A 27,046-nucleotide genomic window follows, 5' to 3' on the forward strand; every position below is an offset into this window, starting at 1 on the left:
GGCGGGAGAGAAGGCGGGGGTGGCAGCGACACAGGACATGCCCAAAATGAAGCCGGGGCCTGGATTAAACGTGGCGGTTGCCTGTCCGCACGGGACGGCGCGGAGGCCCCGCAGCACTGCCGAGGATCGCTGTGGCTGGGCGGGAGAGAAGCCCGCATAAGAATGAAAGAGGGGGACGAAGCCGCTGCAGAATAGGCCCAATAAGCAGCCGGGCCCTGGATTAAATGCGGCGGCTGCCGGCAGGCCTCGCAGCACTGCCGCAGCGACCGCTCCCGAAGGATCCGTGCCTGAATCTGCTGATGGAGGATGCCACTCGGGGGGCCTCATACTTACCCTGCCTGATCCGTATTCTGATGTAAACCTGTGGGAATAAAGGTACCTTCATCATCCAGCGTGTCTGATTCCAGTAGAAGAGTGTCCGCGCCTCATCCAAACCGACAGGCTCTGTTAGGCTAGTGGGTGGGAGACAAGGACCATCTGGATCGCTGACACGCATCCGTGTTCGGAGCTCCTGGCCCTGCTGTAGAGAGCTACGAGGATACGGGGTGGCAGTACACGCCGTACTCAGTCTCTTTGTGGGACTACAGATGTGACTATTCACTCTGTATCCCCCCAGAAAACCTGAAAGAAAAAAACGACGCACACTGAGGTAGATATGGGGTCTAAGAAAGACCCGTGTCCACCTCCTACTGACACTAAGCTAAACTGAGGAAATTAGTGCCGGTTGGTGGGGTGTATACTGCAGAGAAGCAGCTATCTTTTTGTACATAGTGTCAGCCTCCTAGTGGCAGCAGCATACACCCATGGTCTGTGTCCCCCAATGAAGCGATAGAGAAACAGTAAGCTTCACATTGGGGAAAAAAAATTCCTTCCCCACTCCACATACGGTAATCAGACTAGCTCCCTGGATCAACGCAATATCAAGGAAACTAGTGTATATACCCTGTAATATACTTTTCAAGAAAGGCATCCAGTCCCTTGTTAAATTTTAGTAGGGAATCACTCATTACAACATCATATGGCACAGAGTTCCATAGTCTCACTGCTCTTACAGTAAAGAATCCACGTCTGTAATTATGCTTAAACCTTCTTTCCTCCAAACGTAGAGGATGCCCCCTTGTCCCCGTCACAGGTCTAAGGCTGGAGTCACACATAGCGACTCACCAGCGATCCTGACAACGATATCAATGTGTCAGGATCGCTGGTGAATTGCTATGTGATCGCTGGTGAGCTGTCAAGACAACTTCACCAGCGATCAGCACAGCGACGCCGAGCGCCCGGCGTCGCTGTGCACGTTAGTTCGTAACCAGCGCGCTGATGCAGGAAGCTGGTAACTAACGTACACATCGGGTATCTAAGGGACGCACGTCCCTTGGATGCCCGTTGTGTACATTAGTTACTAGCAGATCGCAGGTCTCCCGCCTGTCACGCAGCGATGCGTGCTGGCCAGCGGGAGACCAGCGACGAGAAAAAAAAAAAAAAAAAAAAAAAAAAAAAGTCCTGGCCTTTCCTGCAGCGATCAGCAATACCGGCAGGGGGGCCGATCGCTGTCACACACACAGTGATCTAGCTGGTGAGATCGCTGTTGTGTCACAAAAATTGTGACTCCGCAGCGATCTCGTTACCGAGATCGCTATATGTGACGGGGCCCTAAAAGTAAAAAGATTAGAAGGGTCTTTGTATTGTCCCCGCATATATTTATACATTGTAATAAGATCACCCCTAAGCTTTCAATTCTCCAAACTAAATAACCCCAAGTGTAATAACCTGTCTTGGTATTGCAGACCCCCTAGTTCCCTAATAACCTTGGTCACTCTTCTCTGCACCTGCTCCAGTTCAGCTATGTCTTTCTTATACACCGGAGACCAGAACTGTACGCAGTATTCTAAGTGTGGTCGCACTAGTGACTTATATTGAGGTAAAATTATGTTCTCCTCATGAGCATCTATGCCTCCCATTATTTTATTTGCCTTTGCAGCAGCTGCCTGACATTGGCCACTAAATGTGAGTTTGTCATCCACCCATACACCCAGGTCTTTTTCAGTGACAGTTTTGCCCAGTGTTTTACAATTAAGCACATAATTATACATCTTGTTCATTCTACCCAAGTGCATGACCTTACATTTATCCCCATTAAAGCTCATTTGCCATTTATAAGCCCAAGCTTCTAGTTTGCATAAATCCTCCTGTAATATAAAATTGTCCTCCTTTGTATTGATTACCCTGCAGAGTTTAGTGTCATCTGCAAATATTGAAATTCTACTCTCTATGCCCCTTACAATGTCATAAATATGTTAAAAAGAAGCGGGCCCAAAACTGACCCCTGTGGTACCCCACTGCTAATCGTGACCCAGTCCGAGTGTGCTCCATTAATAACCACCCTTTGTTTCCCATCCATGAGCCAGCTCTTAACCCACTTACACATATTTTCCTCTATCCCCATTGTTCTCATTTTATGCATCAACCTTTTGTGTGGCACCGTATCAAAAGCTTTTGAAAAGTCCATGTACACCACGTCCACTGCATTCCCTTGGTCCAGTCCGGAACTTACCTCTTCATAAAAGCTTATCAGATTTGTCTGACAGGAACGGTCCCTTGCAAACCCATGTTGATATTGGGTCATGAGGTTACTCTTCTCCAGATACTCCAGTATAGTATCTCTTCGAAAACCCTCCAGGATTTTACCCACAGTTGAGGTTAAACTTACTGGCCTATAATTTCCGAGTTCAGTTTTTGTCCCCTTTTTGAATATTGGCACCACATTTGCTATACGCCAGTCCTGTGGTACAGACCCTGTTATTACGGAATCTTTAAAGATTAAAAATAATAGTCTATGACTGTGCTTAATTCCAGCAGTACTCGGGGGGTGTATCCCATCTGGGCCCAGGGATTTGTCAATTTTAGTGATTTTTAGACGCCGCCGTACTTCCTGCTGGGTTAAGCAGGTGACATTTAATGGAGAATTTTTATCCCTGATCATGTTATCCATCATGGGATTTTCTTGTGTAAACACTGTTGAAAAAAAGTCTTTTAGCATATTGGCTTTTTCCTCATCCACCATTTCGCCCAGACTATTTAGGGGGGCACAACACTATCATTTTTTAGTTTCTTACCGTTTATGTAGTTAAAGGGAAGGTGCCGTGTTTTTTCATAATTTAATGTAAAAAAGAAAATGGTATAAAAAGATATTGTCCCCTAAGCTTCTCAGTGGTGTGTATGCTTTTTTTTTTTTTTACTGTATTAATGCAGCCACTGGGGGCTGCCATCTTACCTTTCTGGCTGCTGAACGACACTTTCCATGCTCATTTACGGCAGTCCCTGGGCATAAGACATAACAGTCGGCTCCCGACCCTCTCTCTTTCATTGCATCAGCATCAGGAGTGAAGTGGGCACGTCTCTGTGGGCAGCTCAATTCACAGCTGTAGGTGTGGCCAGGCGCCATCCTATTAGAGCCAAGTGCTTTTCTTTTAGCTCCATTTACACTCTATTGCAAGCCCTGGATGCTTTACTGTTCCACCATAACAGGGCTTGGATGATCACTCTGCACATACCAGCTGCAGGAGAGGATACAGGACGAGCTCCAGGAGACCAGGGCTGTGGAGTCGGTAAGCCACAGTTGCGACTCCGACTCCTGGATTTTAATCAGGCTCCGACTCCTTCATAAATGGTCAATTCATAACAAATTTACTGTTGTAAAATATTAAACATCGTGCTTATTCAGTTTCTCACCATCATATAAGTAATCAGACCACTTAGAGCAAAAACTACATTAGAATACAATTAGAATATAGCAAATAACTTATAAACTTTTCTAAACTGTAAGTAAATATGCAATAAACACTTTTATGCAGTTAAGAAGAAATCTATAAATTTGTCCTCAGAAAAAGTATTGCCTCTGTCAGATCCTCCTTCATGGATGCCTTCAAATCTGATCTAATTATTTTGAGAGCAGAGAACCTCTCTACACTAACTTGTGTTGGTGGCAAAGCAGTAACCACTCGGGCAACATCTGACAGTGTCAGGATACAGAGGAATCGCTTGTTGCACTGTTATTTTTGATGAACGGTCAAATTTCTCAATTTCTTTTAGTGCACATGAAAAATTCTGCTGAAATGTACTGGCTGTGTTCCTTGATGGGGATGACTCTTCTATGCGGGAACGCTTTGCACGGTCCTTGTGATCCAAATATTTTTCGAAATTAAATTCTTCATCAGTTGATGATGAGGGTGAAGATGTGGCAGGACAACCAAATTCTTCTTGTTACTCCTGACTGTTCTGCAACCCTTTCATCCTTACTGCTATTTCAAACAGAGCTTCTTTTCCTTTACTTAGCTGTTGATCATCTAGAAGAATCCAATGCATTGGGTCTACATAAACAGCTGCCAAAAGAATGTTATTTTGTAATAGTAGCTCCTCTCTCCGTTTCATTGATGTAGCAATGCCACTTGCAATTAACCCTCCTCTTTGGGACAGGCGAAACATCAGGCTCTTCCACTCCTTTAAGAAAATACCTGGAGTTAAGTCCTCTGCTTGTAATTTTTTTGTCACTGTAAATGGGTGCTCTAGCAATTTTTCCAGCTCATTCACCTGATTCCACTGACTTTCATTTAGCGTCAGTTGAGGGTTAGCCATGTCTACAAGAAAGGTTTTCAGTTCAACCAAGCGCTGAATCATTAAGTACTGCCCCATCGTGTGGCTTGATCAATAATTGCCCCTTTTCCAGCACGTCTCTTCAAAATTGAGTAAACTTTAGGGGTTCTGGCAACAGTAGCCAATTTTCTCACCTTGCCAATCAGTGCAGCAGCATGTCCTTCTTGCAGACTGTCTCTTATAGCGAGCTGTAGCGTATGCACAACACAGCACATGTGATGAATGAAAGAACATATTGACACAGTTTCAACAAGATCTAAAGTATCATGTTGCTGTTCATCTGAAGCAACTTCAGTTTGCTCCTCAGTTACAATACTGTGTTCCTCTATTTCAAACATTTGTGTGTCTGTGGACCCAGAATGTTCTTCTAGCTGCTGGTCACCATCATTACTCTCATTCATTAGCTTAATAGTACTTATCATATTTGAAGCATTGTCAGTTACGACAGAAAGAACTTACTCTTTTTTAAGTTCATAGTCTTGCAGAACCTTTTCCACCAAGACCTGGAGAAACTCACTGGTGTGATGAGCTTTGGTGTCTTTTACTGCCAATGTCTTGGTAACTATTTCATTTTTGTCACAAACAAATCGGACATTGATGGCAAAATAGTTCACTCTGACGTGTGCAGGCATCCATTTTAAGAAACAGAAAGCGTCCCTTGAGAGTTTTTTTAAGTTCTTCCTTTTGTTTAAAAGCTTCTTCGATTACTAATTTTCTAATACTCTCTCTCTCCAGAGAAACACCAAGCTTGCGGGCCATTTCCCCATTCAGACACATAAAAGCTGGTCGTGAAAATAATGAAATAGGCACACTATCCTTTACAACAAGCTCTATGATCTGTTTTTTAAATATATCTACTGTCATTGTCACAGTAACTTTGTCACTGACAAAATATCTTGCAACTGATGGCTGCAAAGTTCTCTGCTCCTTTGTTTGGCTGGAAGAGCTGGGCACTGGTTCATTGGTTTGGATGCAGTCTTTCTCATCCACTGCTTTCAGTACTTCATATGCACTCATCTTGGCTTCACAGCATTTGTTTTCGTCTGGATCATTTGTCATACACTGACAGACAATGTTTTCTATCTTGAGTGATGGTGAAATGTTCAAATACAGCTGATTTAATGTGATGCTTCTTTGACATTCTCAGGTTTTTAATTCTGCATTCACAATCCAAATGACAATTGTTTTTCCTAAAAACAATTGTACAAAATTATTGCCAGGTCGTACAACTGATATAGTGGTCAGTAATACTGTTATTATTCCTCATGTACTCACAGTTAACTGATGCAAAGTTTGTTGAAAGGATAATACTTCTTACAGTCTTCCTCTTCTGAGTAGCAGGCAGCTGTGAGATGCTTGGAAGACGCGCACCTAGTATGATCTAATCTAGAGGAGGAGCTTTACTACTAAGAATTTGCAACACATTTTCACTTTCAGTTTCATACATTGTAAGTTGGGGGGTTGGGGCAGCATGAGGTTAACCAAGTATAAGATTAGATAAGGGCAGTGGAGAACAGTGACACACAAGAAGTAAGAAATGTCTATCTCCAGCAGAACTGCTTATCACTGTTGTTCATAGTTTGATAGAACATATATATTTGAGTAACATTTATAAAATTCATATTAAAGTTCAATTATGAAATATTAATACTTTTTTTTTTAAAGCTGGAGTCGGTACATTTCTACCGACTCCACAGCCCTGCTGGAGACCAAGCTGCTCTTTCCAAAACACCTGACCAGCTGCAGCCCCAGCTCTTGCAAAACATAGGAGGAGCTGCTCCCTGCTGTTTCAAAACACTTGGCTATCTGCTGGACATCTAATCCTATCCTGTGTGATACTGTGCTGAGCCGTGTATTTAATCCTATCCTGTGTGATACAGACTACTGAGCAGTGTATCTAATCCTATCCTGTGTGATACTGACTGCTAAGCCATGTATCTAATCCTATCCCGTGGGATACTGCTCTCCTGAAATACTCTGCTGCTTTCACCCTGCTCCTCCACCATATATCTCCCTCTGCGCCCCCCATAGACCAGTACACTGCTCTCCTGAAATACTCTGTGCTGCTGTCACCCTGCTCCCAGAATCCTTGCTGCCTGCCATCCTCGGTGACCGAAGATCCAATTCCTCTCCTCAGATCCTGTCCTGGCGATGTGTGAAAGCAAGGAGACAGGGGCCTGATATATGGTGGAAGGAGCAGATTGACAGCAGCACAGAGTATTTCAGGAGAGCAGTGTGCTGGTCTATGGGGGGCACCCTATTCGGTGCCAGGGATTGTACATAGAGCGCTGTGTTTTATACACATGGATGGACCGTCTGCTTGTTTGCTCCACAGAAATCCAGGAAACATTTCTGCTGATTGACGGCCTGTTCTGATCCAGACTTTGCATGCAAAGACAGTCAGTAACTTTGCAGGCCCCATCAAAATGGCTGCTCACTGTTCCTAAATGTCCTCTTTTCCCTTAGCAAACACCCAGAAGGGGAAGAGAGGAGTGACACCACACCCATGTCTGCAGATTCCGCCCATAATTACTGCAGGGCAGTAATGTGAGCTAGTTGTACACTAGGCTTTTGTGCCAAATTTCCGTAGCTGCTCCCCCTAGTGTTAACAAGTGGAAATGCCAAACTTTAAAATTATTTTTCATATTTTACAAAATTAAAAACAAATAATGTTTAAGAAAATGTAAAACATTAATTCTTCACATTCTTTCAATTGCTGAAAAAATTTTTTGGATGGCACCTTCCCTTTAAAGAATATTTTGGGATTATTTTTACTTTCTCTGGCAATGCGTCTCTCAATCTTTGCTGCCTTGATTTGCTTTTTACAGAATTTATTTAATCTTCTGTATTTATTTAATGGCTCATCACTACCTACTTGCTTTAATTCTCTAAATGCTTTATTTTTATCTCTTATTGCACCCCTTACAGCTCTACTTAGCCATAGTGGTTTCCTCCTATTTCTCACATTTCATTCCCATATGGAATATATATTGTGCACAGGTCCTATTCAGGATGCTAATAAACGTCTCCCATTTTCTTTGTGTATTTTTAGGATTCAGGATATCGTCCCAGTTAATTGCACCAAGATCATCTCTCATCCGTTGGAAATTTGTCTTCCTGAAGTTTAGTGTCCTTGTAACCCCTCTACTACACATCTTATTAAAGGATTCATGAAAATTTATTAATTTGTGATCACTATTACCCAAGTGACCCCCGACCCTTATATTTGATATGCGGTCTGGCCTGTTGGTTAATATTAGGTCTAGCAGTGCTCCCCCTCTTGTTGGGTCATGAACCAGTTGTGAAAGGTAATTGTCTCTCATAGTAGTCAAAAACCCATTACCTTTGCTGGAACTGCAGGTTTCGGTTCCCCAATGTATTTCAGGGTAGTTAAAGTCCCTCATAATAATGACTTCTCCTTGAGTCGCAGCTTCATCTATTTGCTTGTTGAGGATATTCTCTGTTGCTTCCATTATTTTTGAAGACTTATAACAAACCCCTATCAGTAATTTTGAGAAAGTCTGCTCTCCTCAATGCAGTGTGAAGCACACCACACCATCTCTGGCAGTGTGTGTGTGTAGCACAGCACACCACACCATCTCTGGCAGTGTGTGTGTGTGTGCGCGCGCGCGCGCGTGTGAGAAGCACACCACACCATCTCTGGCAGTGTGCGTGTGTGTGTGTGTGTGTGTGAAGCGCAGCACACCACACCATCTCTGGCAGTGTGCGTGCGTGTGTGTGTGTGAAGCGCAGCACACCACACCATCTCTGGCAGTGTGCGTGCGTGTGTGTGTGAAGCGCAGCACACCACACCATCTCTGGCAGTGTGCGTGTGTGTGTGTGTGAAGCGCAGCACACCACACCATCTCTGGCAGTGTGCGTGTGTGTGTGTGTGAAGCGCAGCACACCACACCATCTCTGGCAGTGTGCGTGTGTGTGTGTGAAGCGCAGCACACCACACCATCTCTGGCAGTGTGCGTGTGTGTGAAGCGCAGCACACCACACCATCTCTGGCAGTGTGCGTGTGTGTGAAGCGCAGCACACCACACCATCTCTGGCAGTGTGCGTGTGTGTGAAGCGCAGCACACCACACCATCTCTGGCAGTGTGCGTGTGTGTGAAGCGCAGCACACCACACCATCTCTGGCAGTGTGCGTGTGTGTGTGAAGCGCAGCACACCACACCATCTCTGGCAGTGTGTGTGTGTAGCACAGCACACCACACCATCTCTGGCAGTGTGTGTGTGTGTGTAGCACAGCACACCACACCATCTCTGGCAGTGTGTGTGTGTGTAGCACAGCACACCACACCATCTCTGGCAGTGTGTGTGTGTGTGTGTGTGAAGCACAGCACACCATCTCTGGCAGTGTGTGTGTGTGTGTGTGTGAAGCACAGCACACCATCTCTGGCAGTGTGTGTGTGTGTGTGTGTGAAGCACAGCACACCATCTCTGGCAGTGTGTGTGTGTGTGAAGCACAGCACACCATCTCTGGCAGTGTGTGTGTGTGTGAAGCACAGCACACCACACCATCTCTGGCAGTGTGTGTGTGTGTGTGTGTGTGTGTGTGTGAAGCACAGCACACCACACCATCTCTGGCAGTGTGTGTGTGTGTGTGTGTGTGTGTGTGTGTGCACGCGCAGCACAGCATCTCTGGCAGTGTGTGCACACACGCACACACTTTGGCAGGACCAAATACACTTTATAATTGATAAAAGTGTAGTGATGCCAACTCTGGTGTACTACCCCTCCCCCCACACCAACTGCTGGAGAGGAAAGCTGTCAGTTAATCACACATCACTGCAATGAAAAGAGCAGACTGTCATTACATGTCTCTGTGAGCCAGTTCTAAGCTTGGGGATAACCCCTTACCAGAACACGCTCACTCATCACTAGTCAGCATCAGAGGAGCATGTTCACACGCCCAGTGAAAGCTCTGTGCTATGTCATTGATGCAGTAGGACCATGTTCACATCACTTTTCAAACTGTTTTTTTCTTGTATAACCAACCTTAGTTATAGGATCATATATGGAAAATGAAAGCTTACCAAAATTATCAACATTGATGTGGTTTCTTAAAGGTCCAACAGTTGCCTCCCAAAGATGTGGTAAGCCTGTGGTTAAATTACATGCAAAGTATTTTGCTATAGTAGCAAGAGTATATTCTGCACCTCTTCTCTGGACTACGTGCTGCTTAGGATTCTAGAGGAAGAAAAAAAAAAAAAAAAGTTTTACTATACATTTCCCTAGTGCACCAGAATAGAGACACAGACCTTGACAGCAAGGGTCTACAACAGGAATTTAGATGCTCTAAGCACAAAACCCATCTCACATCTGTAAATGGAAGGTCCAGGGAGGAAAGAGACATGTTCTTCCAGTTTTATAAAAAAAAAAAAAAAAAAAAAAAAAGTTGTCCAACAAAGCACCGCATAGGCAGCCATGCTGGCGCTGCAACCTCAGCGCTCCTCACTAGTCTTCCAATTTACCCAAGTGACGTAAACGATCTGCAATATCTGTAACCAAGCTAAACTGAAGAGCAATCGGGGGATGTTGCACTGGGATTACAGTTTGACTGCAGCTTTTGCATCATCTCCGATAACCCCTTTAAAAACTTTTTGTATCAGAAAAGCAGAAAATCCTGCTCATTTAGAAGCTCCTCCAATTATAAAAATAATTTGCTCACTTTATTGCAGAAAACCACGGGGTGGATGTTGCTATCACCAGGAGGCTTACGCCAAGAATTACACTTAGTGAAAAACAGACTTCGCGCCTCCTGCAATCCTATGTTGGTGCAGAGCCTCCAATTTAGGATCTGGCTACTATTGCAGGCTTACAGGCTCCCATCCGCCTTTGACCCTTCAGCGTTCATACTGGAGCATGGACTATAATTTCAGCTTCGGCTTAGACTGCTCTAATGTGCTCTCACAGCCGATAAGGCTCGCTGGGGTGGGCTCTCTTCCCATGCTAGCACCATCCCTCTGCATGTCTGATTCTTGTAGCCTCTGCATAAACCATTCTGTCCGCAACAGTTAGGCCCGGGATCACACACAGCAAGATACGGACGAGTATCGCAGGTTAAAACCAAGCTCTGGCGCCGGCACTCTGGAGCAGAGAGTGCAGCCGCACGGCAATACATGGAGTTGCACGCTCCGCTCCGGAGTGCCGGTGCCAGAGCTTGGTTTTAACCTGCGAGACTCAGCCATATTTCACTGTAGTGTGACTCCGGCCTTACTGAAGCCTCGCTATCCTCCTGGATGAGGGGGATCCTATGGATCATCTTCATCCAAGTGCACTTCGCCCTATGACGTTGGTCCTAGACGCCTCGTCACAATTGGAGAGCTAAATAAGCCTAAAGCAGGAAGAGAGGAAAGCTAACTGCCACAGAGCAGACCCCAAAGGAAAGACAGCCCCCCACATGTATTGACGGTGAAACAAGAGGAAAACACATACAAAGGCAGGAAAATAGGCTGAGCAAACGATGGGGCCAAACTAACTAGAAAAAACAGGAAAGGAAAGACACTGTCTGCAATCTGCCAAACACCCTACCAAAAATGTCCAACACATCTGATAGCAAAATTAACCCTGAAGTCACTAGACTTCTCCCACTATATCAGCACTCTGAAATATTCTGAGACAGAGCAAAAAGAGGCCAATCTAATAAGGGGGAAAAAAAAAAAAAAAAAAAAAAAAAGTAAATTGGCAAATACAGATTAATGAGAGTGGAAATTCAGCACAGCACAGCCCAGCCGGGCTGGCTGACCACACAAAAAACTGAACTTGCCCAACAAGAACGAGTGTGAACACTAGCAAAGAAATTTAACTTGAGAAGACTGGAACAGAGCTGAGTCCAAGACCTGAGAAGCAGACTGAATCACCAGCATAGGGCGTCAGCTGTCTTATATCCAGTCTGATACCAGGGCTGTGGAGTCGGTAAGCCAAACCTGCGACTCCGACTCCTCAATTTCCCTTACACCGACTCAGACTCCAACTCCGACTCCACGACTCCGACTCCCACACATATTGCTTATATTTAAATGAAAAATTTATTGTAGTACAATGTGAACCTCAGACATTTAATCATTTTTATGATCCAATAATCAAGATATTTAGATAGAACAGAATATATATTGGTGTACTACCCGGTTTTCATTCTTTTTGGTACAGATACGATATGGATAGACAGATATGGATAAATGGATAGATAGAGCAGATTTCTAATCTGCTTTTGCTATTGAAAACATTATCTATGAGCTCAAAAACCTTTCAGGTGATGCAGTTTTTTAAAAAGATGATCAGCTTTTGCAGCTGAAAAACGTATCCTCAAAAAACACAGGAAAAACGCTGTGTGTGAATGTAGCCTTAGATCAGGAATAGAACAGCCATTTATAGGACATTTCATAACTTTCCCAAACTCCTATGAAAAAATATTCAGCACATCCTGCATTGAATTACTGTACCCAATTTATTATATATTTTAGGAGTCGGAGTCGATCCATTTTATACCGACTCCACCAAAATGAGCACCGACTCCGACTCCACGACTCCGACTCCACAGCCCTGTCTGATACTCCAGAGATCCAATCATTATCCTCCTCACCAGGTGGCAGATCACTACCAATTAAACCAACCTCACTACCTCCTGTCACCACCAGAGGGAGAATGGAAGGAGAACTGTCAACTGGTGGAGCAGAAAATGAGCTCATAACAGACTGCGTTTGAAAGAGAAGGAAAAACGTCCACAGCACAGGTCCGGCCGAAAGTCGAAGTTGACAGAGAGACCGTCGGACTCTAAAGCGAATTGTGAGAGGATCGCAAGACCACGGCGCTGAAAATCACTGCTGAGCTCCATGAACACCTACAGAACACAGTTTCCACGAAAAGGTTTGTCGGGAGCTGCAGAAATCTGGATTTCACGGAAGAGCCGCAATTCGAAAAACCGCTGCTCTCAATGACAAATGTTTCCAAGCGTTTAGAGTGGTGTAGAAACCCCCAGAATTGGTCCCTTGAGCAGTGGAAATGTGATATTCTCAGACGAATCATCGTTTACCCTATTTCTGACCTCTGACCGAGAGTACGTTTGGAGACAGCCGAAAGAAGCATTCCATCCAGACTGCCTTCTCCCAACCGTAAAACATGGCGGAGGTTCTGTGATGATCTGGGGTGCTATTTCGTGGAGATCCGCCGGGCCAATGATATCCCTTCATGGAAGAATTAACAGCCGAGATTATTTAGGCATTTTGGGTGACCAAGTGCATCCTATGGTTCAAGCACTGATCCAGGAGGGGAACGCCATCTTTCAGGATAATGCACCAATTCATACAGCTAGAATCGTTAAAGCATGGCACGAGGAACATTGTAATGAAGTTGAGCATCTCATCTGGCCCCCACAATCCCCAGACCTCAACATTGAGCATTTATGGCCGATTTTAGATTTTCAAGTTAGACATCGCTTTCCGCCGCCACTGTCGCTCAAAGAACTGGAGGGTGTTTTAACTGAAGAATGGCCTAAAATTCCTTTGGAAACAATTCACACCTTGTATGAATCCATACCTCAGAGAAATGAGGCTGTAATCGCCGCAAAAGGTGGACCTACACCATATTAAACTAACTTTTGTTGAGGTTTCCAGGTGTTTACATTATTTTGTCCAACCTCTATATCTCTAGCTATATATCTATATATACATACATACACACAGTACAGACCAAAAGTTTGGACACACCTCATTCAGAGAGTTTTTTTTATTTTCATGACTATGAAAAATTGTAGATTCACTCTGAAGGCATCAAAACTATGAATTAACACATGTGGAATTATATAACAAAAAAGTGTGAAACTGAAAATACTGTGCCTTATATTCTAGGTTCTTCAAAGTAGCCACCTTTTGCTTTGATTACTGCTTTACACACTCTTGGCATTCTCTTGATGAGCTTCAAGAGGTAGTCACCGGAAATGGTTTTCACTTCACAGGTGTGTCCTGTCAGGTTTAATAAGTGGGATTTCTTGCCTTATAAATGGGGTTAGGACCATCAGTTGTGTTGTGCAGAAGTCTGGTGGATACACAGCTGATAGTCCTACTGAATAGACTGTTAGAATTTGCATTATGGCAAGAAAAAAGCAGCTAAGAAAAACGAGTGGCCATCATTACTTTAAGAAATGAAGGTCAGTCAGTCCAAAAAATTGGGAAAAGTTTGAAAGTGTCCCCAAGTGCAGTGGCAAAAACCATCAAGCGCTACAAAGAAACTGGCTCACATGAGGACCACCCCAGGAAAGGATGACCAAGAGTCACCTCTGCTGCTGAGGATAAGTGCATCCGAGTCACCAGCCTCAGAAATCGCAGGTTAACAGCAGCTCAGATTAGAGACCAGGTCAATGCCACACAGACTTCTAGCAGCAGACACACCTCTACAACAACTGTTAAAGAGGAGACTTTGTGCAGCCGGCCTTCACGGTAAAATAGCTGCCAGGAAACCAATGCTAAGGACAGGCAACAAGCAGAAGAGACTTGTTTGGGCTAAAGAACACAAGGATTGGACATTAGACCAGTGGAAATCTGTGCTTTGGTCTGATGAGTCCAAATTTGAGATCTTTGGGTCCAACCACCGTGTGTTTGTGCGACGCAGAAAAGGTGAATGGATGGACTCTACATGCGTGGTTCCCACCGTGAAGCATGGAGGAGGTGGTGTGATGGTGTGGGTGCTTTGCTGGTGACACTGTTGGGGATTTATTCAAAATTGAAGGCATACTGAACCAGCATGGCTACCACAGCATCTTGCAGTGGCATGCTATTCCATCCGGTTTGCATTTAGTTGGACCATCATTTATTTTTCAAAAGGACAATGACCCCAAACACACCTCCAGGCTGTGTAAGGGCTATTTGACCAAGAAGGAGAGTGATGGGGTGCTACGCCAGATGACCAGGCCTCCACAGTCACCAGACCTGAACGCAATCGAGATGGTTTGGGGTTAGCTGGACCGCAGAGTGTAGGCAAAAGGGCCAACAAGTGCTAAGCATCTCTGGGAACTCCTTCAAGACTGTTGGATGACAATTTCAGGTAACTACCTCTTGAAGCTCATCAAGAGAATGCCAAGAGTGTGCAAAGCAGTAATCAATGCAAACAGTGGCTACTTTGAAGAACCTAGAATATAAGACATTTTCAGTTGTTTCACTCTTTTGTTAATTATATAATTCCACATGTGTTAAGTCATAGTTTTGATGCCTTCAGGGTGAATCTACAATTTTCATAGTCATGAAAATAAATATATATATATATATATATATATATATATATATATATATATATATATATATATATATATACACACATACACACACACACACACACATATATATATATACACACGGTCCATTCAACATAAAAACCTTTCACACTGGCTACTAAAGCAGTCAAAATATCACAATAGGGGGACACATTCCGTCTTGTGTCTTTCACTTGCCACCTTTGCTGTATATACTGAGGCAGTACAAGCAGAGTGATCTCATTGACGGTCATCTCCATTGTACTGCTCGAAGGCTAGAAAGCAGGATAGCAAGATTATAAATGGTACAGATAAGCCTCCATATGCAGCTCTTTGTCATGGGTTGATTTACATTGTAATTGTAGCGGGGTATAGCACTACTCAATTTAACAGGTTTCATCTTGGGACAGACTGAACGTTCTATAAAGCCAACCACATATCTTAGATAGCTATTCCTGTAAACCCCCTCCCCCATACACAAGTGGCCAAATGCCCAATTGTCCTCCGTGGGGGGTGGGGGAGATACCACCATGGTTACTTACAGGTAGCCGGTTTTTCCGGAACCCATGACAGCACCACATGAGAGAGAGGGATCCGCCCCGCCAGGACAGGAACCTACTGAAATATAAGGGGCGGCACCTCTCCCCCGCTTCAGTTGGATTACAGAGCATTGAGAGGACTTCCCGGTTAGTTACATGTTTATCCAACACCACATCACACAAATACACCCGACTATTGTGCACACCCATACGGTGAAAAAAGGGGGGGGAAATATACGGGTGCTGTCATGGGTTCCGGAAAAACCGGCTACCGGTAAGTAACCATGGTGGTTTTCCCTTCACCCATGACAGCACCACATGAGAGATTTTTGGAGACTTCGAAACACCTTAGGGAGGGACCACCGCTTGCAGCACCCTTCTACCAAAGGTCAAGTCAGCCGAGGAGGATAGATTTAATCTATAGTGCTTAAAAAAGGTTGAGGGTGAGGCCCAGGTAGCGGCCTTACAAATTTGCTCAATTGATACCTCTGCCTTTTCAGCCCAGGAGGTCGCCACGGCTCTGGTGGAATGAGCCTTGATGCCATCAGGAATCGGAACACCACTAGCTGAGTAGGCTACACTAATGGCCTCCCTAATCCATCTGGCAATAGTCCCTTTCGATACTCCATAACCCTTCATGGCACCCTGGAAGGCTACAAATAGGGACTGGGACCTCCTCCACTGGCTGGTTACTGATATATACTCTAAGAGGGCTCTTTTCACATCTAGATTATGGAATTTCTCCTCTCCTGGGTTTTTCGGATTTTCACAGAAGGAGGGGAGGACGATTTCCTGGCTACGGTGAAAATCCGACACTACTTTCGGTAAATAAGCAGGGTCTGTTTTTAGGACAATTCTGTCCTGGTATACCTGGGTATACGGTGGACTAACTGATAGGGCCTGCAGGTCACTTACCCTAAAAACCATTATTCTAGTGGCCCTTACATCGGCACGTAGGGTAAGATATTTCACTGATAGTTGTTGTACTGGTTCAAATGGTTCCTTTGTGAGAGCTTCTAACACAAGGTTTAAATCCCAGGGAGCCATTTTTTGCGATGGGACTGGTCTAGACCTGTGGCAGGATTTAATAAACCTAGCTATCCATCTGTTTGCCGCTATGTTACAATTATATAGAGCGCCTAGCGCTGAAACTTGTACTTTGAGTGTATTTACCGCTAGGCCTAGCTGTAGACCTGCCTGTAAGAACTCTAAGATAGTCTTGATCGGGGGTTCTTGGTCTAATGGTTTCCCCAGAAACTGCAGAAACTTATTCCATATTCTACCGTATATATTAGTTGTTACTGGCTTCCTACTTTTCATCAGTGTAGCCACCAACCCAGGGGAGAATCCTCTACTACTTAAAAGTGACCTTTCAAATTCCACGCCGTTAGATGGAACCCCTTGACTTGCGAGTGGAATACCGGACCCTGAGCTAGCAGGTCTGCAATCTCTGGCAGTACCCACGGATCTGAGAGGGACATTATCTGTAGTAGTGAGAACCATGGCCTTTTTGGCCAGAACGGGGCTATTAAGATCACTCTGGCCTGATCTTCCCTTATCTTTTTCACTACTACTGGGATTAGAGCTACCAGAGGAAAGGCATAACTTAGCTTGAAATCCCACGGAATTTGCAAAGCGTCCACTGCCCATGGCTCTTTCTTTGGGTTCAGTGAACAGAATCTTTTTACCTGCCTGTTGCTTCTGTTGGCAAAGAGGTCTATTATTGGCTCTCCCCAAAGATGTACTATCTTTTGGAACACTACCCGATTCAGGGTCCATTCCCCGTTTTAGTGTGTTGCGGCTTAGGAAATCGGCTTGTGTGTTTTCTACCCCTCTGATGTGTAGGGCTGATAGGGAGTGTAGGTGTCTCTCTGCCCTGTGAAAGATCTCGTTGGTTTCGTGCATTAGGGAGCGTGACCTTGTCCCTCCCTGGTGGTTGATGTAGGCTACTGTTGTCCGACATAATCCGGACATTGCGGCCTTCTAGAGTGGGCATGAATATCCTTAGGGCTGTTTACTGCCCGTAGCTCTCTTAGGTTGGAGGATGCGTTTTGCTCTAGGTGTCCCCAGGGTCCCTGGGCTACCTGTCCCCTTAGGTGCGCTCCCCACCCCGAGGAGCTTGCGTCTGTCATTATCACGTCGGACACTGGCTTCTGCCACGATGTCCCTGTTAGTAGGTTTGCTCTGTCTAGCCACCATCTGAGATCTCCTTTGGTTTTTACGGAAAGTTCCAGCCTTCCTTCTAAACATGAAGAGAGAAGGAAGATCCGGCACTGGAGTCTTAATAAAATCCACGATAAGTTTTATTCACATAATTTCATGTTAAAACCATAAAGGGGAAAACAGACCCCCCACGCCTGACGCGTTTCGAACCTTACACTAGGTTCTTCCTCAGAGACATGAAACAAAACAGTTCACAAAATGATTATAAACATTCCTAATCAGCAGAGGGACTCCACACATGTGTATAATCAAAGAGGCAGACAACTAAGCCCTCAAATCACTGGTGGAGTCACTCCCTTGCAAGAAGAAAGAAAAAAAAAAAAAGGAAAAGACCAATACAACAATGGACAAGACATAGAATAAATAAAAACATGTGCAATACACACGTATAAATGCATAAATACATAGCAACTATCAAATGACAAACAGAAAACCCCCCCCCAAAAAAAAAAAAAAAAAAAAATATAAAACAAAAAAAAATAAATAAATAAAAAAACAGCAAAAATCTCAGCACTCAATAGAAATACATAAGATCATTTCTATAATTTAGACCTTGCGGATATCGTGCATCAAGCGCAAGTATCCAGAAGGCTTCCCGACAGTGTAGTAAATGTTCCCAGTCACCCCCTCTGGGGGGTTTCAATACCCGTTCTATTCCCTTAACTTTAAGACTGCATAAATTACCCTTGTGTATTTCAAGGAAATGTTTGGACAAGCCAGACACATTCCTACGACTGGACATAGACTCTGGATTAGAAGCGGTGATGTGCTCACTTAGTCTCCTCTTCAGGCTGCGTGTGGTACAGCCAATGTAATATAAACTGCACAATGTGCACTCTGCCATATACACCAAGTGTGTGGTGTTACAATTCATGTAGGTTTTAATTTTGTAGGTTTGTTGTGTACTAAAATTAACAAATCTATCTGTAATATCCATATAGCGGCACAAACCACACAATTTTTCACCACACTTATAATTGCCCAAGTAATTTAACCACGTAGGTTTAGTGCAATCAGACAAATACAATGAGGGGGACAAAAAAATGACTCAAATTTTTAGCTCTCTTTGGAACACACCTATGTCCACCAGCCAATATCTGCGATAAGACTGGATCTTGATGCAGTAAGGGAAGATGTTTATTTATGATTTTAATAACACCCTTGTAATCTGAACTGAAAGCGGTAGAAAAAGTGGGAATATTTTTATTTTGATTAGTGTGTACAATGTCATTCTGCAATAAACTACTCCTAGTTTTGTTATCCACTTTCTTAATAGCCCTGTTTAACATCCAGTTCTTATAACCCCTTTTTGATAGCCTGGTGCAAATTTTACGACGCTCGGATTCATAAAGAGCATCATTAGAGCATGATCTTTTGGCACGGATTAATTCACCCAACGGTAAATTTCGTATCACATGTGGCGGGTGACAACTATCCGCATGCAATATGGCATTACCACTGGTATCTTTTCTATATAGGGAAGTATTTATATTCCCCGTTTTGACATCTCCCATAATTTTAACATCCAGATATGTGGCACAAATGCCATGTATTTTGTGGGTGAATTTAATATTCAAAGAATTACTCCCAATATACTCAAAAAACTCAAGCATGCCAGGAGAGGGAGATACATCACAACGATCAAACCACAATAGGATCACGTCATCAATGTATCTCCCCCACCACAATACATTGTCTAAATAGGGATTATCCATAGTATATATATATTTGTTCTCCCAAAAGGACATATATAAGTTGGCCAGAGTAGGAGAGAATTTTGACCCCATCGGGCAGCCACACACCTGAAGATAGTACTTAGTGTCAAATTTGAAAAAATTGGTGTTCAAAAGATGTTGTAACGCCATAATGATAAATTTTTTAAGATCAGAACTGAAATTACTTTCTTCAGTCAAAATGGTGGAAACAGCAGATAATGCCAAATCATGAGGTATACATGAATATAGAGCAACAACATCACATGTTATCCATGTGTGGTGAGGCCCCCATGCAACCTCCTGAAGTGCCTGCAGAAGCTGTTTGGTGTCTCTAATGTGACCTGGTGTTTTCAAAACCAAAGGTTGTAATTTTCTGTCTATCCACTCGGAGAGTTTTTCATTAACCCCTCCAATACCGGCCACTATGGGCCTGAAAGGTGGAGGAAACACGCCTTTATGAATTTTGGGTAAGGCGTGAAATACAGGACACACTGGTTTATCCACATATAAAAAAATCAGCCATGCGCTTGTCCAATACTCCCAAAGCAAGACCCTCCTGCAAAATCACAGATAAACCCTGCTGAATACAGCTTGTAGGATCATTGTTGAGAGGATGATATGTATTAATATCAGATAACATGGATAAAATTTCATTGCGATATAGTAGTGAGTCTAGAATCACCACTGACCCCCCTTTGTCTGATTGGCGGACTACTATATGTTGGTTCTTACTTAGTAAATGAAGCGCATGCTGCTCAATTACAGATAAATTCATACAAGACTGCACATCTGAATCCAACAGAGATTTAACATCACGTTCTATTGCCCTCTGGAAAGTATCCATAATGGGCACTCTAGATATCAGGGGATAAAAAGTTGCTATGTATTTATGCATTTATACGTGTGTATTGCACATGTTTTTATTTATTCTATGTCTTGTCCATTGTTGTATTGGTCTTTTCCTTTTTTTTTTTTTTCTTTCTTCTTGCAAGGGAGTGACTCCACCAGTGATTTGAGGGCTTAGTTGTCTGCCTCTTTGATTATACACATGTGTGGAGTCCCTCTGCTGATTAGGAATGTTTATAATCATTTTGTGAACTGTTTTGTTTCATGTCTCTGAGGAAGAACCTGGTGTAAGGTTCGAAACGCGTCAGGCGTGGGGGGTCTGTTTTCCCCTTTAGGGTTTTATCATGAAATTATGTGAATAAAACTTATCGTGGATTTTAAGTCTCCAGTGCCGGATCTTCCTTCTCTCTTCATGTTTGCAACACATGGTGGTCAGCCATTTGATCCCTAGGCACGACCGGCTTACAGGACTATTTTGGTGAGCACAAAATTTCCCTTTCCCCTTCCTAATTTTCTAAATATACTGACTAACTGTGCTCCCATCAAGCCGCACATTTGTTAACATGCAAGCCGGGACTAAAAATATTACAGCAACTTGCTTGTTAAGAAAAAAAGCTGATGAATTATTTGGCATTTCCTCTGATAATGAGGATAAGATTAGTATGGACATGCATTCACTTTTCTCTGAGTTGGAGAGAAAGATGACTTCTCACCTTAAAACCTGGTGGGATTCAGTGACTCTTGAGAAATACGTTAGTCATAAGATGATACCGCGAGGTTTGAGATTAAAGAAGGTACCGACTGTGATTTATAATGATACCTTTCTACAGAAGTGGAATGATATTTTGAGTGAATGCTCTTTGAAACTAATGTCTCTTATTGTGGAGGAAGAATCTGTCAAATTGACCAACATTGAAGCTTCCATCAAAGATTTGGAGTCTAAGTTGGATGTATTTTCTGATCATATGACATTTTCTAAGAGCTATGAACGATTACATGCTAATATTGATAATTTGGAAAGCGGCATTACCAAGTCCAAGAAAAATAAGTTCCTGCGTGATCGCAGGGACTATGACTCTAATATGGTTTATGCTTGGAAACAATTCACTCCGTATAAGCCTAGATCTATTCTCAAGAGGAATCAATCATTCCGTAGTAACGTCAGTTTTTCCTCATGTGAACAGTCTTTTAATTCACCTACTACTTCTGAGGGTTCAATGGACTCTAACTGGGTGTTACCTTTAACATCACACTCAAAAAACGATCAAAGAAAACAAGGCGAGGTGGACGTCGACGTAAGAAGAAAGCATCAATATGGTCTGCGGAATGTGAATCATTGGAGGAAATAAACGGTAACATTGCTGCGTCTGATGAGTTTACAGTTATAAACATTTCAGCTACCATACTGAGTGAAGCTCAGCTGAGCGTTTTGAAGAGAGGACTTTCCTTTGTTCCTACATGTAGAGGGGATTTGTTTCAAACATTATGTGATGTCAATCGATTCGTGCGATTATTAACAGTTAAGAGACATTTCTTTACTCCTGATTCTGGTATTGGTAATCAATTTTCTGATATATCATCCTTGAGTTCAAACAATGTTGATTTGTTGCCACTTGCTGCTCCTGTTAGAGATCAAATTATGTTTGACATGTTGTCTAGTTTGGAGAATACAAATCAACATACAGCAGTACAATGTGACACAAATGTACAGATATCTAACCCCACTTTTTATCCCCTGATATCTAGAGTGCCCATTATGGATACTTTCCAGAGGGCAATAGAACGTGATGTTAAATCTCTGTTGGATTCAGATGTGCAGTCTTGTATGAATTTATCTGTAATTGAGCAGCATGCGCTTCATTTACTAAGTAAGAACCAACATATAGTAGTCCGCCAATCAGACAAAGGGGGGTCAGTGGTGATTCTAGACTCACTACTATATCGCAATGAAATTTTATCCATGTTATCTGATATTAATACATATCATCCTCTCAACAATGATCCTACAAGCTGTATTCAGCAGGGTTTATCTGTGATTTTGCAGGAGGGTCTTGCTTTGGGAGTATTGGACAAGCGCATGGCTGATTTTTTATATGTGGATAAACCAGTGTGTCCTGTATTTCACGCCTTACCCAAAATTCATAAAGGCGTGTTTCCTCCACCTTTCAGGCCCATAGTGGCCGGTATTGGAGGGGTTAATGAAAAACTCTCCGAGTGGATAGACAGAAAATTACAACCTTTGGTTTTGAAAACACCAGGTCACATTAGAGACACCAAACAGCTTCTGCAGGCACTTCAGGAGGTTGCATGGGGGCCTCACCACACATGGATAACATGTGATGTTGTTGCTCTATATTCATGTATACCTCATGATTTGGCATTATCTGCTGTTTCCACCATTTTGACTGAAGAAAGTAATTTCAGTTCTGATCTTAAAAAATTTATCATTATGGCGTTACAACATCTTTTGAACACCAATTTTTTCAAATTTGACACTAAGTACTATCTTCAGGTGTGTGGCTGCCCGATGGGGTCAAAATTCTCTCCTACTCTGGCCAACTTATATATGTCCTTTTGGGAGAACAAATATATATATATACTATGGATAATCCCTATTTAGACAATGTATTGTGGTGGGGGAGATACATTGATGACGTGATCCTATTGTGGTTTGATCGTTGTGATGCATCTCCCTCTCCTGGCATGCTTAAGTTTTTTGAGTATATTGGGACTAATTCTTTGAATATTAAATTCACCCACGAAATACATGGCATTTGTGCCACATATCTGGATGTTAAAATTATGGGAGATGTCAAAACGGGGAATATAAATACTTCCCTATATAGAAAAGATACCAGTGGTAATGCCATATTGCATGCGGATAGTTGTCACCCGCCACATGTGATACGAAATTTACCGTTGGGTGAATTAATCCGTGCCAAAAGATCATGCTCTAATGACGCTCTTTATGAATCCGAGCGTCGTAAAATTTGCACCAGGCTATCAAAAAGGGGTTATAAGAACTGGATGTTAAACAGGGCTATTAAGAAAGTGGATAACAAAACTAGGAGTAGTTTATTGCAGAATGACATTGTACACACTAATCAAAATAAAAATATTCCCACTTTTTCTACCGCTTTCAGTTCAGATTACAAGGGTGTTATTAAAATCATAAACAAACATCTTCCCTTACTGCATCAAGATCCAGTCTTATCGCAGATATTGGCTGGTGGACATAGGTGTGTTCCAAAGAGAGCTAAAAATTTGAGTCATTTTTTGTCCCCCTCATTGTATTTGTCTGATTGCACTAAACCTACGTGGTTAAATTACTTGGGTAATTATAAGTGTGGTGAAAAATTGTGTGGTTTGTGCCGCTATATGGATATTACAGATAGATTTGTTAATTTTAGTACACAACAAACCTACAAAATTAAAACCTACATGAATTGTAACACCACACACTTAGTGTATATGGCAGAGTGCACATTGTGCAGTTTATATTACATTGGCTGTACCACACGCAGCCTGAAGAGGAGACTAAGTGAGCACATCACCGCTTCTAATCCAGAGTCTATGTCCAGTCGTAGGAATGTGTCTGGCTTGTCCAAACATTTCCTTGAAATACACAAGGGTAATTTATGCAGTCTTAAAGTTAAGGGAATAGAACGGGTATTGAAACCCCCCAGAGGGGGTGACTGGGAACAATTACTACACTGTCGGGAAGCCTTCTGGATACTTGCGCTTGATGCACGATATCCGCAAGGTCTAAATTATAGAAATGATCTTATGTATTTCTATTGAGTGCTGAGATTTTTGCTGTTTTTTATTTATTTTTTTTTGGGGTTTTTTTTTTTTTTTCTGTTTGTCATTTGATAGTTGCTATGTATTTATGCATTTATACGTGTGTATTGCACATGTTTTTATTTATTCTATGTCTTGTCCATTGTTGTATTGGTCTTTTCCTTTTTTTTTTTCTTTCTTGCAAGGGAGTGACTCCACCAGTGATTTGAGGGCTTAGTTGTCTGCCTCTTTGATTATACACATGTGTGGAGTCCCTCTGCTGATTAGGAATGTTTATAATCATTTTGTGAACTGTTTTGTTTCATGTCTCTGAGGAAGAACCTAGTGTAAGGTTCGAAACGCGTCAGGCGTGGGGGGTCTGTTTTCCCCTTTATGGTTTTATCATGAAATTATGTGAATAAAACTTATCGTGGATTTTAAGTCTCCAGTGCCGGATCTTCCTTCTCTCTTCATGTTTGCAACACATGGTGGTCAGCCATTTGATCCCTAGGCACGACCGGCTTACAGGACTATTTTGGTGAGCACAAAATTTCCCTTTCCCCTTCCTAATTTTCTAAATATTCCTTCTAAACAGCCTTTTAGCGACTTCTGTGCTGATAGAACCTCTGCTTGTAGTTGACGGGTATGAAATTGTGCCCATCTGCCCGCTGGGATACAGGCTGTCAGAGTGCCTAACAAGGACATTGCCCCTCTCAGGGTCGTGTGAGGTTGATCTATTGTTGCCAAGATCATATCCCTTACCTTTTCCACCTTGGCGTCTGGTAAGAGACAAATTTGTTGATTTGAGTCCAAGATGAAACCTAAGAACATTTGCCTTTGTAAGGGTTGTAGCCTTGACTTCTTGACATTCACCATCCAGCCAAGATTCCGTAGGGTATCTATCACCCTTTCTACTTGCTCTGTGCAGTGACGTTCTGAGTTGCCCACAATTAGAAAATCGTCTAGGTAGGGTATTATAATTGTGTTGTGGATGCGGAGGAATGCTGTCATCTCTGCAACTACTTTTGTAAACACCCTCGGTGCTATGGATATGCCGAATGGAAGGGCTCTGAACTGAAAATGTTTGAGGTTGCCCCGAATGTAGAGCGCTACCCTTAAGTATTTTTGGTATTCTGAATGGATCGGGATGTGGTAGTAAGCATCCTTTAGATCGACTACCGCCATGAAACAGTTGTGGTGTAACAGCCTTATAGCTGAAGTCACTGACTCCATTTTGAAGGTTTGGTTCTGTATCCAACGGTTGAGGCCTCTCAGGTTTATAATCGTCCTGAACGAATGATCCGGTTTTTTTATTAGAAAGAGGGGCGAGTAGAAACCCCTTCTTTCCTGTCCTCTTGGGACCTCGATCAGGACATGTTTGTCCAGCAGGCTTAGGATCTCTGCCTCTAAGGCCAACTGTTCTTCTACCCCTCTCCTGACGGGGGTCACCACAAACGATGCTCTTGGCTGTTGAAAAAAGGGGAATTTTAAACCTTCCTTTATGATGTTTAAAATCCAAGTATTGGAAGATATATTTTCCCAGGCCTGACCAAACAGCATCAGTCTCCCCCCTACGGGGATGCCGGCGTCATTGAGGGGACTTTTTTGCGGATGAAGCGGCTCCCCCGAACATGAATCCAGACTCTTTCTTCCTCTTGTCTTCCCATCTTTTCCGATCTCCCGGAGGCCGGCCTCTATTGAATTTCCCCCTCCGAAAGGGCGGTCGTCTTTGATCTCCCTGAAACCTGGGGAAGCCCTTCTTATCACCCGCTTTTTCTAGGATTTCGTCCAGATTTTTTCCAAAGAGAAATTGTCCATCACATGGAAGGGAGCATAATTTGGCTTTTGATTGTAGATCTCCCGGACACCCTTTAAGCCATAATGCACGCCTTGCAGCATTTGATAGTCCCGCTGCTCTCGCCGTCAACCTCATGGAATCGGCCGAGGTGTCGGCTAAAAAGGCGGCTGCTCCGTGTAGCAGATACAGGTCTCCTAAAATTTTCTCCCTAGACATCTTGGAAGCAATTTTTTCTTCTAGCTGATGTAGCCAGATCATTAAAGACCGGGCTGTGCAGGTACCGGCTATCGCAGGTTTTAGTCCCCCCGCTGTTGCTTCCCAAGCATGCCTTAGGTAGGAGTCTGCTTTCTTATCTAGTGGATCTCTTAGTACTCCTGAGTCTTCTAGGGGCAGGGCCGACCTCTTGGATGACCTGGATACCGCCGCATCGATTTTTGGGACCTTGTCCCATATTTCCGTATCCTTAGGGTCAAAGGGATATCTCCTTTTTGAGGAGGAAGGAAGGCTACCTGATTCTTCAGGCTTCTTCCACTCCCTTTCGATGAGCGCCTGGACTTTTTCATTAACTGGAAAGGTGCGTTTCTTCTTTTCCTGTAACCCACCAAACATTACATCTTCTAGGGATTTGGTCGCTTTTTCCTCCTGAAGGCCCATAGTTGACCTAATGGCTTTAAGGAGACTATCAGTATCCTCAACCGGAAAACACGGTCTACCCCCAGTGTCACTATCCGAGGAGGAAGAGGACATGCGCTCAACCTGATATTCGGACGAGGAGGAGTCTGATGAAGAACTTGGGGAGTTTCTTCTACTTTTTTTCTTTTTCTTTAATAATAATTTAAGTGAACCTTCCACCTCTGATTTTATGACAGATCTGAGGTGAGTTGCTAGGCTCGGCACTTCCTCCTCCACTGTTTGCTGTATACAGCTAGCGCAAAGGTTTTGCCAATCTTTCGCTAGGGGGTTCTGGCATATTGCACACTCCCTATTATTTCTTTTGCTCCCTGCTTTTTTGCCTTTCACCTAAGGAAGCAAATAACACACAAAAAGGACCCTATTAATAATGGTCTAACATTCACGAAGATCCACTCACCACCCACAAAAACGGGTACCGGGCTGGAAGGCTGCGCTGGAGCATGTGGTCTGTGTTCTCTCGATCTCGAGGAATCATTTGATCTGTGGCTCGGACGGCTGCTGCTCTTACCGCTCGAACGGCTACCGTGCTTCCGTGCCGAGGTCTGCG

At 43.3% G+C, this 27,046-nt stretch overlaps 1 protein-coding gene across 1 annotated transcript in view; it reads right to left on the bottom strand.

The window, feature by feature from the left end:
• BTAF1 (B-TFIID TATA-box binding protein associated factor 1) overlaps positions 1-27,046 on the bottom strand; it is a 78,150-nt gene that overhangs the window by 42,485 nt on the left and 8,619 nt on the right. Inside the window, exon 9 of the mRNA XM_073555872.1 lies at positions 9,696-9,849. Within this exon, the coding sequence (XP_073411973.1) occupies positions 9,696-9,849 (154 nt within the window). The remainder of the gene's footprint in view (positions 1-9,695; positions 9,850-27,046) is intronic.

Source organism: Dendrobates tinctorius, unplaced genomic scaffold (genome assembly GCF_039654945.1).
Source record: "Dendrobates tinctorius isolate UK_male_01 unplaced genomic scaffold, ASM3965494v1 ptg000230l, whole genome shotgun sequence".
Taxonomy (NCBI): domain Eukaryota; kingdom Metazoa; phylum Chordata; class Amphibia; order Anura; family Dendrobatidae; genus Dendrobates; species Dendrobates tinctorius.